General features: G+C 43.5%; 1 protein-coding gene across 2 annotated transcripts in view; it reads right to left on the bottom strand.

Moving 5' to 3' along the window:
* The window catches only part of FAM184B (family with sequence similarity 184 member B), a 148,343-nt gene that overhangs the window by 46,786 nt on the left and 85,846 nt on the right, over positions 1-15,711 (bottom strand). For both annotated transcript variants that reach the window (XM_054553777.2, XM_024246449.3), the window contains exons 6-7: positions 13,033-13,143; positions 12,310-12,417 (exon numbers count right to left, since the gene is read on the bottom strand). In XM_054553777.2, the coding sequence (XP_054409752.2) occupies positions 12,310-12,417; positions 13,033-13,143 (219 nt within the window). The remainder of the gene's footprint in view (positions 1-12,309; positions 12,418-13,032; positions 13,144-15,711) is intronic.

Genomic DNA, 15,711 nt, shown 5'->3' on the forward strand with positions numbered 1-15,711 from the left:
GAGAGGGAAAGAGGGGAACAGCTAGTTCTGGAACACAACCAGAACACATACAACATTTATTAAGTTCACCATCTTTTGTGGGCATGGTTTGTGGTGCCCCAAAACAATTACAATAGCAACATGAAAGATCACTGATCACAGATCACCTTATCAGATATAATAAGAATAATAAATTTTGAAATATTATGAGAATTACCAAAATGTGACACAGAGACACAAAGTGTATTTTTTGATTAAGGTACACATATTTTTATAAATAATGCTATTACACACTTAATAGACTGTAGCATAGTGTAAACATAACTTTTACATGTATTGGGAAACCAATAAATTTGTGCAACTTGCTTTATTCAATATTTACTTTATTGTGGTGGTCTGGAACTGAATTTGCAATATCTCCAAGGTATGCCTTCATAATGGAGCTGAAAAATTCCTATTGCTTAATGATGACATAGCCATTGTAAAGATGTAGTGTTAAACATTATCTTTTCTATGTTTAGCTACTTTAGGATACATAAATATTTACCCTTGTGTTACAACTGCCCACATATTTTGTACAATAATATGCTGTACAGGCTTGTAGCCTAACAGCAAAAAGCTGCAGCATATAGCCAAGGTGTGTAGTGGGCTACGCAATCTAGGTTTGTGTAAGTACACTCTATAATGTTCTCACAATGACAAAATCGCCTAACAACCCATTTCTCAGAATGTATCATCGTCATTAAGTGACACACAACTGTATTTCACAATTGAACTTGACGTGGAGATCAATAAATAGATGACTGAATGAGTGCTTTTTTTTTTAAGAAAAGGTCTGTGGCTCTGTTGCCCAGGCTGGAGTACAGTGGGACAATCTCTGCCTCCTGGGTTCAAGCTATCTTCCCACCTCAGCCTCCTAAGTAGCTGGGACTACAGGTACATACCACCACGCCCTTCTAATTTTTGTATTTTTTGTAGAGATGGGGTTTTGCCATGTTGCCCAGGCTAGTCTCAAACTCCTGACCTCAAGTGATCTGCCCACATTGACGTCCCAAAGTGTTAGGATTACAGGCGTAAGCCACTGCACCCAGCCTGAATGAGCTCTTTCAAGCCCAGCAATACTTGTTTCAATTGCTATTATGAACAGCTTTACATGCATAAACTAGAAAACCTAGAGGAGATGGATAAATTCCTGGAAATATACAACTCTTCTAGATTAAATCAGGAAGAAATAGAAACTCTGAACAGGCCAATAACAAGCGGCCAGACTGAAATGGTAAAAAAATTGCCAAAAAAAGTCAAGGACCAGATGGATTCACAGCTGAATTCTATCAGACATTCAAAGAAGAATCATATTAATCCTATTGACACTGTTCTATGAGATAGAGAAAGAGGGAACCCTCCCTAAATCATTCTATGAAGCCAATATCACCCTAATACCAAAATCAGGAAAGGACATAACAAAAAAAGGAAACTACAAACCAATATCCCTGATGAACATAGATGCAAAAATCCTTAACGAAATACTAGCTAATGAAATCCAACAGCATATCAAAAAAATAATCCACCATGATCAAGTGGGTTTCATACCAGGGATGCAGGGATGGTTTAACATATGCAAGTCAATAAATGTGATATACCACATAAACAGAATTAAAACAAAAAAAATCACATGATCATCTCAATAGATGCAGAAAAAGCATCTGACAAAATCCAGCATCCCTTTATGGTTAAAACCCTCAGCAAAATCGGTATAGAAGGAACATAACTTAATGCAATAAAAGCCATCTATGGCAAACTTTCAGCCCACATTCTACTGAATGGGGAAAAGTGGAAAGCATTCCCCCTAAGAACTGGAATAAAACAAGGTTGCCCACTCTCACCACTTCTATTCAACATAGTATTGGAAGTCCTAGCCAGAGCAATCAGACAAGAGAAAGAAATAAAGGGCATCCAAATCAGTAAAGAGGAAGTCAAACTATCACTGTTTGCTGATGATATGATCGTATACCTAGAAAACCCTAAAGCCTCCTCCAAAAAGCTCCTAGAACTGATACATGAATTCAGCAAAGTTTCAGGATACAAAATTAATGTATACAAATCAGTAGCTCTGCTATACACCAACATCGACCAAGCTGAGAATCAAACCAAGAACTCAACCCCTTTTACAATAGCTGCAAAACAACCAAACAAAAAAAACCTTAGGAATATACCTAACCAAGGAGGTGAAAGACCACTACAAGGAAAACTACAAAATGCTGCTGAAAAAAATCATAGGCGACACAAACAAATGGAAACACATCCCATACTCAGGAATGGGTAGAATCAATATTGTGAAAATGATCATACTGCCAAAAGCAATCTGCAAATTCAATGCAATTCCCATCAAAATATTGCCATCATTCTTCCCAGAACTAGGAAAAAACAAACCTAAAATTCATATGGTAAAAAAAGGAACCCACGCAGCCAAAGCAAGGCTAAGCAAAAAGAATGAATCTGGAGGCATCACATTACCTGACTTCAAACTATACTATAAGGCCATAGTCACTAAAACAGCATGGTACTGGTATAAAAACAGACACATAGGCCAATGGAACACACTAGAAAATCCAGAATTAAAGCCAAATACAGCCAACTGATCTTTGACAAAGCAAAAAACAAAAAAACAAAGAAACAAAAAACCAAAAAACATAAAGTGGGGAAAGGACACCCTATTCAACAAGTGGTGCTGGGATAATTGGCAAGCCACATGTAGAAGAATGAAACTGGATCCTAATCTCTCACCTTATACAAAAATCAACTCAAGATGGTTCAAAGACTTAAATCTAAGACCCAAAACCATAAAAATTCTAGAAGATAACATTGGGAAAACTCCTCTAGACATTGGCTTAGGCAAAGAGTTCATGACCAAGAAAACAAAAGCAAATGCAACAAAAACAAAGATAGATAGATTGGACTTAATTAAACTAAAAAGCTCTGCACAGAAAAAGAAACAATCAGCAGAGTAAACAGACAACCTACAGAGTGGGAGAAAATATTTGCAATCTATACATCTGACAAAGGACTAATATCCAGAATCTATAAAGAACTCAGATCAGCAAGATAAAACAATCCCATCAAAAAGTGGGCTAAGGACATGGATAGACAATCCTCAAAAGAAGATATGCAAATGGTTAACAAACATGTGAAAAAATGCTCAACATCACTAATGATCAGGGAAATCCAAATCAAAACCACACTGTGATACCACCTTACTCTGCAAGAATGGCCATAGTCAAAAAATAAAAAAAAAATATATGTTGACATGGATGTCATGAAAAGAGAACATTTTTACACTGCTGGTGAAAATGTAAACCAGTACAACCACTATGAAAAACAGTATGTAAAGTTCTTTAAGGAATCTCCATATTGTTTTCTATAGTGGTTGAACTACCAGCAATCCCATTACTGGGTATCTACCCTGAGGAAAATAAGTCATTATACAAAAAATATACTTGCACACGCATGTTTATAGCAACAAAATTTGCAACTGCAAAAATATGGAACCAGCCCACATGCCCATCAGTCAATGAGTGGATAAAAAAAAATTGTGGTATATACATACCATGGAATACTACTCAGCCATAAAAAGGAAGAAAATAACGGCATTTGCAGCAACCTGGATGGAATTGGAGACCATTATTCTAAGTGAAGTAACTCAGGAATGGAAAACCAAACATGGTATGTTCCCACTCATAAGTGGGGGCTAAGCTATGAGGATGCAAAAGCATAAGAAAGAATGATACAATGGACTTTGGGGACTAGGGGCAAAGGGTGAGAAGGGGTGAGGGATAAAAGACTGCATATTGGGTACACTGTATACTGCACAGGTGATGGGTGCACCAACATCTCAGAAATCAGCACTAAAGAACTTATTCAAGCATATAAGGTAACACATATGTTAATTAGCTATATTGAGCCATTCCACAATGTATAGATATTTCAAAACATGTTACACATAATAAATTAGTTTTTGACGTCATTAAAAATTATATTTAAGTTTTGTTATTTTGAAAGCTTTTTCACAGATCTTTTTCAGTTTTGTTTGTTTTTGAGCCTGTCTTGTACCTGGTTGCACTAAATATATAATAGTTCTCTCTTGTGAAAACCTTAAAAGCCTAGATTTGCACATGCATTCAATGATAATAATGATATAACAGAAAAAAGAACTTATTTCATGTAACCAGACACCACCTCTTCCCCAAAACCCTACTGAAATAAACAAAACAAAACAAAAAAAAATTGTCCACTTCTCTGAACTCTAAATAAAACAGACTCAGAACATGGCTTCTGAGAATATCCCTGAGCCACTCCTGGTGTATCCTGAGTTGTTCAACCCAATTCCTACTCTTGGGTTTTTCCCATCAGGCGTTTTTCTCAGGTTCAGTCCAGTGCTCTCTCAGTGCTAAAGTGTCCTGGGTATGAATAGTGTGCACGGAAAAATAAATAGATCTGCTTCTCCTCCAAACCATCTACTGCAAATGCTTCCTCCCACTTCCTCCCAGGCAAATGGCTGGTTATTTTAATCTGTGTTCACATTTAGGTCCTCATCTTTCGTCTTCCAGTTATTTAACCTTTTCTGGATTATTTCTATTTTAAAGAAACACCCACGCCCAGGAAATCTCCTAGAAGGGAATATTCAAAGTCATTCTCAAGTTCATTTGACAATCTTTCAAAGGTAGCATTATGTACATCTTAAAATAGAACACCGAATGTAATGGAGTTTTGCTGAAATGATTACAGGGGACTGTAATAGATACTATAAAGTCAACTTACATTGACAGAATCTTTAACGGTTCTGAAAAGTGCCTTCATATGCTTTCTCCTGTTCATTACCGCAAGTCTCTGGGGGTATGAAGTGCAGGGATTATTGCCGCTGTTTTACTAACAAGAAGTAGTGCAGCATTGCAGCTTACAGCACAGGCCCTGGTGCCACCCTTTGGCCTTGGTTTCTCTATAAGAGTCTCATAGGGTGTTTGTGGACTGTGTGAAGTCCTATGGGTTTGCCATTATGAGCAATGAAGAAACTGATCTCAGGGATGGTTTCTGACCTGTCTGAGGCTCCTAAGCAGGTCTTGGGTAGAGCTCGGTGGAACCCATGTCCTAAGCCTTAGGCAGGTGGCCCTGCCCTACACTGTCTTCCCAGGCTCTACTGAATCTCAGCCAATGCCCAGAACCTCTCCATGGAGTGAAGGGCAGCCTGCCTTGTTCCATGTCAGGTGGAACCAGACCCCTCAATTCACGCCAACTAAGGGTGCTGGCTCCCAATTGGCCTGAGGGACACTCAGGATGTCACAGTTGTTTAAGAGCCTAGTGGTTATCTGCCTGCCAATGGCCAGGACAGGTGATGCCTCGAATTCCTATGGTCCTCCAAAATATGGCGTGGGGTGACTGTTGCCCAGCAAACCATTCAGGGCCTCCAAGGAGCAGGGGACACTTTCAGGCCTGGAGAGCTTTGGAGTGTCCCTGGATCCTTCCCAAACACCTCAGGGAGCTTGCCTTGGGCTGCTTCCCCACGGCATCCCATTTCCTGGTGAAGTCATGTTCAGATTTCAGTGTCAAGCAGATGTCCGCAGACGTCATTCTTTTGGAACAGTTTCCTGGACTCCCCTGAACAGAAAGCTTCCTCTCCCATATGGGCTTGCCATTAATATATCTTCTTGCCATCATCATAGCAGTCATGGCAACAGGTTAATATTTAAGGAAATAGTTATTTCTCCCATTTGAAATATGAGCCCTCCAAGGATCAAGATTGGGCCTCATTCTCCTGGACATGCAGCCCTATGGCTTGTATAGTGATGGTACTCAGACATATTTATAGAGACGAGATGACTTAAGTGGCAGTTACCACAAATGACTCCCTTTTCCTTCTGGAGAGGGTGTAGGCAGGGGTATGTATGAAAACTTCCACCCTTCTCCGCCACCCGTTCAGTGTAGCCCAGGCACCCAAGGAATCTTCTGGAAAAAAATTTTCCCTCAGAATGATTATGACTAAAATGGCTTTCTGGAAACCAATTAGTAAAACTTTGAGTCTACGAGAATCAAGGAGACTGGCAGGGAGAGACCAGGATTAAAGGCTTGGTGAGGTCCCAGCTAAGTTTAGTGGGGACAGAGTCACACCCACGTTTGGCAGCCCCCTCCCTGCATGTTCTGGGAATGGAGTGGAAAGCCTGCTCTCAGTTGACATTATTATTTTTATCTCTCTCTCTCTTTTTTAGATTTCTTTTTATTGTTTGTTTGTTTATTTATTTATTTATTTATTTATTTATTTATTTATGTTTGAGACAGTCTCACTCTGTTCCCCAGGCTGGAGTACAGCGGCACAATCTTGGCTCACTGCAACCTCCACCTCCCAGGTCCTAGCGGTTCTTGTGCCTCAGTCTCCCACATAGCTGGGACTACAGGCATGTGCCACCATGCCCAGCTAATTTTTGTATTTTTAGTAGAGATGAGGTTTTGCCGTGTTGCTCAGGCTGGTCTTGAACTCCTGGCCTCAAGTGATCCACCCGCCTCTGTCTCTCGAAGTGCTGGGATCATAAGCGTGAGCCACCGCGCCTGGACTGTTTTTATTTCTCTTGACTCACTGAAATGCTTTGGCAGAACAGCTACTGGCCTAAACTAAAACCCCTGAGTCTTGAACAAACTTAAATTTTATAGCCCCAATCCAGCAGGAACATGGGGAAGTTGTCATTTAATATCCTGTTCTGACGCCCCTATTTCCACCAGCAGATCTGCCATCAGATTGTTCAAGCCCCTGCCCAGGCCTCCCTGGCTTTACCTCTGCCGCTTGTACCATTCTGTGTGGTTGCACGTATGGCAGTACTGAAGTATGCTGCTCACACCTCATCTAGACCTAGGCAGAGCTTCGGCTCACCAGGCTGGCACACAGCTGGCTTGGCAAAACTATTTGAACTACATTACATTTTTTTTCTAATTGGCAAAGTTCAGAAAGTTTTGTAACTTGCTGTGTTAGCAAGGCACACATGTTGCTGGTGGGGGCACAGAGCAGAACAACCTCAGTGGGTGGCAAGTAGTGGTATCTATTGAAGTTAGACACATACACACCACTGAACCCAGCAAATTCCACGGGAGCAAGAGTTAGTACCTAGGGAGCATTTGCACACACTAGGTGCTGTTTCCAACACCATACAGATAGGAATTCATTTAGACCTCACAAAGACCCTCTGGAGTAGATACTATCATCATCCTTGGTGTATAAACAAGAAAGGTGAAGCAAGGAGACATTAAATTATTTGTCCAAGATTATCCATCCAGTAAGAACCCAGGTGTCTGGTTCAGGGGTGAGCTTGCTTAACTACTATACTATATTATATCCCTCTATGGTGCTATCCATTGAAGTATTATCTATAATAGAGAAATATTAAAACAATCTAAATGTCAATCATTAGGGAATGGTTAAACATAATATGGTTTTTCTGTACAAGGGAGAACTAGGTGGTTGGTTTGTTTTTTAAAAAATGAAGCTAAAAGGGAAGTATGCTGATATATTACAATCTCTAAGCTATAAAATTTAAGTTAAGAAAAGCAGAATTGGCCAGACGCAGTGGTTCATGTCTGTAATCCCAGCACTTTGGGAGGTGGAGGTGGGTGGATGGTTTGAGCCCAGGAGTTTGAGACTAGCCTGGACAGCATGATGAAGGCTTGTCTCTACAAAAAATACAAAAATTAGCTGGGCGTGGTTGTGGGCACCTGTAGTCCCAGCCACTCAGGAGGCTAGGCAGGAGGATTGCTTGAGCCCAGGAAATTGAGGATTGCAGTGAGCCAGGACTGCACTCCACCCTGGGTAGCAGAACAAGACCCAGTCTCAAGAATAATAATAATAATAATAATTCATGAGAGTATCCTATCATTTATAGAAAAAAATCCATAATTATGCCTGTATATACACTATCCCTCTGAAAGGATACATAAGAAGAGAGAAAATAAAACACAACAAGTAGTTTTCCCTGGGATAGGGAACTCAGCAGGAAGGAGGAAGATGCTTTCCTATGTATACCTTTATATACCATTTGAGTTCTGTACCATATATGTGGATTGCTTATTTGAAAAGAGGTTTTAATCTGAAAGAACAATATCTGCAAAATGTCTAATAGAAAACAGCACCAGATATTTAAGCTGTTACTAAATATCCACATTGTTTTCCAGCAATTTGTTTATGCACACTTCTCCCTCTAGCATCCAGCTCAGAGGCTGGCACATGCCAGGTATTGCACACATGACTGCAGAATGAATGAATAACGTGCATATTGAGTTGAATCAAATGAAACTGATATTTGTCGAGGTTCTTGCTGCAGTTCTATAGAGGAGGCATCTGCACTTCCCTCTAGAAACCGAACTCATTCACTATTCACAACAGCAAAGACATGAAATCAACCCAAATGCCCATCAATGATAGACTGAATAAAGAAAATGTGGTACATATACACCACCATGGAATACTATGCAGCCATAAAAAGGAATGAGATATGTCCTTTGCAGGGACATGGATGAAGCTGGAAGCCATTATCCTCAGCAAACTAACACAGTAACAGAAAACCAAACACCGTGTGTTCTCACTTATAAGTGGGAGCTGAACAATGAGAACACATGGATACAGGGAGGGGGAAAAACACTCACTGGGGCCTGTTGAGGGAGGGTGGTGGGTTGAGGAGAGCATTAGGGAAAAGAGGTAATGCATGCTGGGCTTAAGACCTAGGTAATGGGTTGATAGGTACAGCAAACCACCATGGCACATGTTTACCTTTGTAATAAACCTGTTCGTCCTGCACATGTACCCTGGAACTTAAAAAAAAAAAAAAAAAAAGAAACCGAGCTCATTGAAAGACAACATTCTAGATTAAGAAGGCTGAGGAGGGCTGGGCGGGTTGGCTCACGCCTGTAATCCCAGCACTTTGGGAGGCCGAGGCGGGCGGATCATGAGGTCAGGAGTTCGAGACTAGCCTGACCAATATGGTGAAACCTCATCTCTACTAAAAATACAAAAATTAGCCGGGCGTGGTGGTGTGCGCCTATAGTCCCAGCTACTCAGGAGGCTGAGGCAGAAGAATCGCTTGAATCCGGGAGGCAGAGGTTGCAGTGAGCCGAGATCACGCCATTGCACTCCAGCCTCGGTGACACTGGGTGTCAAAGTGAGACTCTGTCTCAAAAAAAAAAAAAAAAAAAAAAAAAAAATTAAACAAAATAAAGACTGAGGAGTTTCCTGGTGGACCAACCCATGGTTCCCAACAGACACTTATATTCTGGACTTCTTCAGGACTTGCTTTTTTAGCTACAGAGGTGGTTCTCAACTGGGGATAATTTTGCCCCCAGGAGACATTTTTGGTTGGAAAGGTAGTACTGGCATCTCGTGGGTAAAGGCCAAGGATGCTGCTATACATCCTGCAGCACACAGCACAGCTCCACACACCCTGCCAAAACAAAGAATTATCCAACCCCAAAGTCAAGTGCTGAAGTTGAGCTGTGGTGATAGCACCGACTCATGGACATCGTGACCATGACTGGTAGACTCGGGTCATCAGCCCTGGAACATACTTAGAATTTCTATGTGTTTATTTCCCTAAAACACAGCCTGCTCTACAATCTTCCTGAACTGCATTTTTTTTTTTTTTTTTTTCTTTTATTATTATTATTATTATACTTTAGGTTTTATGGTACATGTGCACAATGTGCAGGTAAGTTACATATGTATACATGTGCCATGCTGGTGCGCTGCACCCACCAACTCGTCATCTAGCATTAGGTATATCTCCCAATGCTATCCCTCCCCCCTCCCCCCACCCCACAACAGTCCCCAGAGTGTGATGTTCCCCTTCCTGTGTCCATGTGTTCTCATTTGAACTGCATTTTTTTATTCAGTCTCCAGCTTACCACCTTATTTCAGATTTAATCTCATCAAGAAGGATACCAGCCAACTCCAGTCCGTCTCCCTGCCACGGTCACTTTGAGGAGCTAAGAAATCTTTGACTATCTCAGGACAACCTTTCTGGGAAACCCCACAGGGTGCTGGTGAAAGGTGCAGCTGTCCCTGGGGCCAAAAGTTCTCTGGAATGCTAGCTCATGAGACTGATTCTTGAGAAACTGAGGGAGAATGAAAATGTCTGCACATCCCTCAGGCAGAAATCTTCCGAAAGGAGAGGGACAGCCTCAGATCAGGAAAGGGCAAGCCCTGTGGATGAGGGTGCCTCTGCTCCTTTAGGCTTCTCCTCCAGGCTTACATGGGGGCAACAGGGCTGCTCAAGGATTCTCCCTTAATCTGGGTGTCAGAGGAGGAAGGAGGAAACCCAGGGAGTCCTGGCTGCTCCCCTTAACCCAATGACAGCTTGGGCCTGTTTTATCTGGAAGGCATCCTGGGCATGTGCTGCTCTTACGGAGAGAGGAGGGGATCAGAACCAGTGATTCCATCCTGTCTTGGCTATTTACCTGCCTGTGACTGTGGGCAGGTCACCTGCCCTCACCTTCAGTTTTCTCTTCTATAACATGAGTGCCTTACAGGGTTGTTGGAAAATTCCAATGAAGCTGAGCATGCTGGCTCATGCCTGTAATCCCAGCACTTTGGGAGGCCAAGGTAGGAGGATCACCTGAGGTCAGGAGTTTGAGACTAGCCTGGCCAACATGGTGAAACACTGTTTCTACAAAAAATAGAAAAATTAGCCGGGCCTGGTGGCACGCACATGAGGTCCCAGCTACTCGGGAGGCTGAGGTGGGAGGATCACTTAAGGCCAGGAGGTTGAGGCTGCAGTGAGCTGTGACTGCACCACTGGACTGCAGCCTGGGTAACAGAGAAAGACCCTGTCTCAAAAACAAAAAACTCCAATGAAGTCAAAGATGAGAACAGTGCTCTATGACTGACCAGTTCACATACAAATATTAATAATTATTTAAATCCACAGTCACTAGATTTTGGCTCATTTTTGCCCTGGTGAATATGTGGTTGAGTGGGGGTTATCTCAGAGGAGTATGCCATGGGGGCTGTTGGCAGGACCAGGGCCTGAGCCCTGGAAGGTGGGGGTTGTGGGAGAGAAACTACAGTTCCTGAGGACACTCGTGTACACAGAAATGGGTAAACAAGAGACTGGTGAGACTGATGTGGTAAGATTCAGACTCACCCATGTAGTGTTTTCCCTCCTGGAGTTTGAAATGGCCTGAAAATTGTAGGCAACAATCAAATAAGTGAAATTGAAGGCCGTGGGTTTTTTATGGCTCTCTTGCTGCCGAAACAGGAATTAAGAGGGTTATTCAAGCCAGGGTACTCAAGCGCCCACTTCACGGAGATTATTTATATTCCTGACATGGTACAACAAATGTTCACTGAGTGCCTATCTTGTGGGTTAGGCTGTGTCCCTAAGAAGATATGCTGAAGTCTTAAGCCCCGGTACCTATGAATGTGACCTTATTTGGAAACAGGATCTTTGCGATGCAATTAGTTATGATGAGGTCATGCTGTAGTACAGTGGGCCCTAAATCCAATGACTGGTGTCTTTATAAGAAGGCTGTGTGAAGACACAAAGACTCAGATACAAGGGGAAGGAGTCCGTGTGATGACAGAGGCAGAGATAGGAGTGATGTGTCTACAAGGAAGACTTGGCCAAGGAACAAAAGGACTGCCCAGCAACCACCAGAGGCGAGGGGAGCGGCACAGACCAGGTTCTCCCTCGCAGCCTCCAAAATAAGCCAACACCTTGATTTCAGACCTCTGGCCTCCAGAACTGTGAGAGAGTACATTTCCATGGCTGAAGCCACCAAGTATATGGTCATTCATTCTGGTGATCCTAGAGAACAACACAACCCACCGTGAGCCAGACAGAGAGACAAAGAGGAACCAGTTTCTACTCTCAAGCGGCGTCCCTGAAAGGGCAGGTTCACGGACAAGGGCTGTTGTGAGAGTAAATGAGATCATGGCTGTGGAGGGAGACAGCCGGGGCAAGAGAGGGGCTTTTATGACTACTATTGGGGTTCATGCTGGGCAGAATCAAAGGCCCTGCTCTAGTTGAGTGCACCCTTTATCCTCCAGGCAGGCTGCTCTGAGAGAGAGAGCGGAGACTCATCTGACAGGCCTTATTCTTTTTCAAACCATGCAGATAATTAGACTTCTATTTCCTTCTTGGTTTCTGTGAATGGATTTTGTGGTGATTTTTTTTCTGGGCATTTTGGCAGTGTCGAGGGGAGATATAAAAGAGCCCATTAACATCAGCATGTGTCACTGGGGACACTGAAAGGCTGAGACTGAGAAAAGAAATATCTTTAATTAAATCTGACAAAGCTGGAGCTTACCTGGGTCTCCAGAATGCTGCAGTGCTGACGGCCTAATTCCTGGGGCCTTTCCTCAGCTCTTGTGGGGTGTGTCTTATTTTGTTGGATAAATTCTTCCAGCCTTAAAACCTAAAACAGGAGATAAGAAACACTACGCAATGAAACCAAGTTCTACCTCCTTGATACAGTCATTCATCCGGGAATCAATTCTCCTGGGTCAGTCTGTTCTGGGGAGAGTGCCCCATTAGACAAATTCTACACACACTTCTAGAAATGACTTTTTTTTTTTTTGAGCCAGGGTCTTGCTCTGTCACCCAGGCTGGAGTGCAGTGGCGCGATCTTGGCTAACTGCAACCTCCACTTCCCGAGTTCAAGTGATTCTCCTGCCTCAGCCTCCTGAGTAGCTGGGACTACAGGTATGCACCACCACGCCCAGCTAATTTTTTGTATTTTTAGTAGAGATGGGGTTTCACCATGTTGCCCAGCCTGGTCTCGAACTCCTGACCTTAAGTGATCCGCCTGCCTCAGCCTCCAAAAGTGCTGGGATTACAGGCATAAGTCACTAATCTGGCATCTCTAATCTGGCTCTCTGTTACCTACAGCTAAATGCATGCCCCCTGAGACAGCCTGCCTGTCTGGCTGAGTGTCCTTTTCTGTCTTCCAAAATTCTTGGCTTCTCAGTTAGGCAGAAGCTCCCAGGGACCAGAAACAGCACCCCAAGGCTTGCATTTGTTTGGGGCTCACCTCGAGCAGAGAATTCTGGAGCTTCACATTGAGGGCTGCTTTCTCTTCTTCCAGCTGCTTTATCTCCTTTTCTGATTTCTTCCTCACTTCCTCCAGCTGTGCTTCTACTTCCTAAATGATGATTGGAAGAGTTAACCATACAAGGCACGAAAACAGGACAGTTAACATTTTCACACCCTGTCTTATTCCCAGAGATCAAAGAAGCTTATGAGTGTCATACAATACTGCAAATAAACATAAATTAGACATACACGAGAAGGTCAAAAGAAAACATGTGTTAACATCACACCACAAAGCCTGATATATATAGGGGTGGGGTGGGACTAATTGTTGTCTTTAAGTTTTCTAGTGTCAAATAAAAAAATGCTCATTACTAACAAAATTCTCAGTGTCACATTCATTACTAACAAACTTGTCAGTGTCACATAAGTAAAAAAGCCAACTACATTTTTGGATGCAGGGAAATAGGAAAAGCAGTACGAAATTTCTTCTCAACAGCATCCATACATGAGTCAAAATGATGTGGTTGGCTGGGTATGGTGGCTCACGCCTATAATCCCAGCACTTTGGGAGGTCGAGGCAAGTGGATTGCTTGAGCCCGGGAGTTTGAGACCAGCCCGGGCAACACAGTGAGACGGTGTCTCTATTTTAAAAATAAATAAATAAAATAAATAAATGATGGGATTCCCAGGGCCCATTGCTCCATGGTCCCTCACCACAGCCCATGAGCCTCAGTGCAAAGGAGATCCAGGTGAAGGAACATTATGGGGACCACATGAGTGGTGCAGTCACGTTCCAGTTGTGTCATCTCGAGCACATTTCCTAACCTCTCAGTGACTCACTGTGCTACTCACATGCTCCCTGCCACTCCAGGTACATAGTAAGGGATTGGTAGATGACAAGCACTAATATTATTCTCATAGAGGGGCCGGGCGCGGTGGCTCACGCCTGTAATCCCAGCACTTTGGGAGGCCAAGGCGGGTGGATCACGAGGTCAGGAGATTGAGACCATCCTGACTAACACGGTGAAACCCCGTCTTCACTAAAAATACAAAAAGTTAGCTGGGCGTGGTGGCGGGTGCCTGTAGTCCCAGCTACTCGGGAGGCTGAGGCAGGAGAATGGCGTGAACCCGGGAGGCGGAGCTTGCAGTGAGCCGAGATCGCACCACTGCACTCCAGCCTGGGTGACAGAGCAAGACTCCATCTCAAAAAAAAAAAATTGTCATAGAGACCTAGGCTTTCTGTTCTAGCTTAATTTCTATGGAAATTGTGCAAGTATCTAGAGGAGTGAATGAGATAGTCTGTTCCTCTTAGCTGAACTTTAGGTAGACATTGTGTCACTCATTCATTCAACAAATATTTCTTGAGATCTACTATGTGCCAGGCACTGTTCTCAGAGCTGGGGAGATAAAAGGGAGAATTCCTACACACCAGGAGCTGACATTTGAGTGAAAAAGACAGGCAGCAATCAAAGTCCATGAGCAAACAAGATGGCAAACACTGGGTTGGATGGAGAAATAATAAAGCCGGGAGGGGGCTCTGCAGTGTTGGGGAGGGGCTGAATGTTAGATAACTTGGCCAGAGGAGTGCTCCAGAAAGTGACTTTGGAGTAAAATCCTGTAATAAGTGAGGGAGTTCACCAACGAGATGTCTGGGTGTGAGGTTTCCAGGACCTGCAAAGGCCCTGGCATGTTCTAAGGACAGAGAGGAGCTGCCGTGGCTGGACTAGATGAGGTTTGAGGAACACCATCTGAGGCCTCAAGCATCAAAGTAAGACTTACCAGTGAGGTGAAGGCCACTTAACTGTTGGTCAGAGGAGTGATGTGGTTGCAATTATATTTGGATGAGCTGGCTACTGTTTTTCTGTTTTTTTTTTTTTGAGACAGGGTCTTGCTCTTGTCACCCAGACTGGAGTACAACAGCACAATCACGGCTCACTGCAGCCTTGACCACCCAGGCTCAAGCAATCCTCCTACCTCAGCCTCCGAAGTAGCTGAGACTACAGGGGCATGCCACCATGCCCAGCTAATTTTTAAAATTTTTTTTGTAGAGATGGGGTCTTGCTATGTTGCCCAGGCTGGTCTCGAACTCCTAAACTCCAGCGATCCTCCCACTTCCACCTCTCAAAGTGCTGGGATTACATGCATGAGCCACCATGCCCAGCTTCACTACTGGTTTCCGTCTTGAGTACAGACTGACGTGGGTGGAGGGGTGGGGTGAGAGCAGTGGCAGGCAGGCCTGGGAGGAGGCTGTGGTGGTAACTGAGGTAAGAGTGATGGTGGCTGGGCCTGTGGTGGCAGTGCAGCTGGGAGGAGGGGTAGAACTTGGGATATATGTGGAATGTTGACTGACAGGACTCACTGAAAGGAGAGGTCAGGATGACACCAGGAGAAAATGGTGCCACCATGAACTGAGGTGGGGAAGACAGGAGTGGATTCAGGGACCACCTGAGGAGCTTGTCTGCACGTGTCAAGTTTGATACATCTGTTAGATGTCTAATTAGGTAGATAGAGGGTCTGGAATTCAGGGGAGGGTTCTGGGTTGGAGTATGCATTTGGGAGCCATCAGCATACAGAATGTATTGAGGCATGCATTTGAATGAGAAAAGCTAGGGAGAGAACATGAAGGAAAATATAAGACATTAAAGAACCAAGCCCTTGGACACTCCAAAATTTCCCA

Source organism: Pongo abelii, chromosome 3 (assembly GCF_028885655.2).
Source record: "Pongo abelii isolate AG06213 chromosome 3, NHGRI_mPonAbe1-v2.0_pri, whole genome shotgun sequence".
Classification (NCBI taxonomy): domain Eukaryota; kingdom Metazoa; phylum Chordata; class Mammalia; order Primates; family Hominidae; genus Pongo; species Pongo abelii.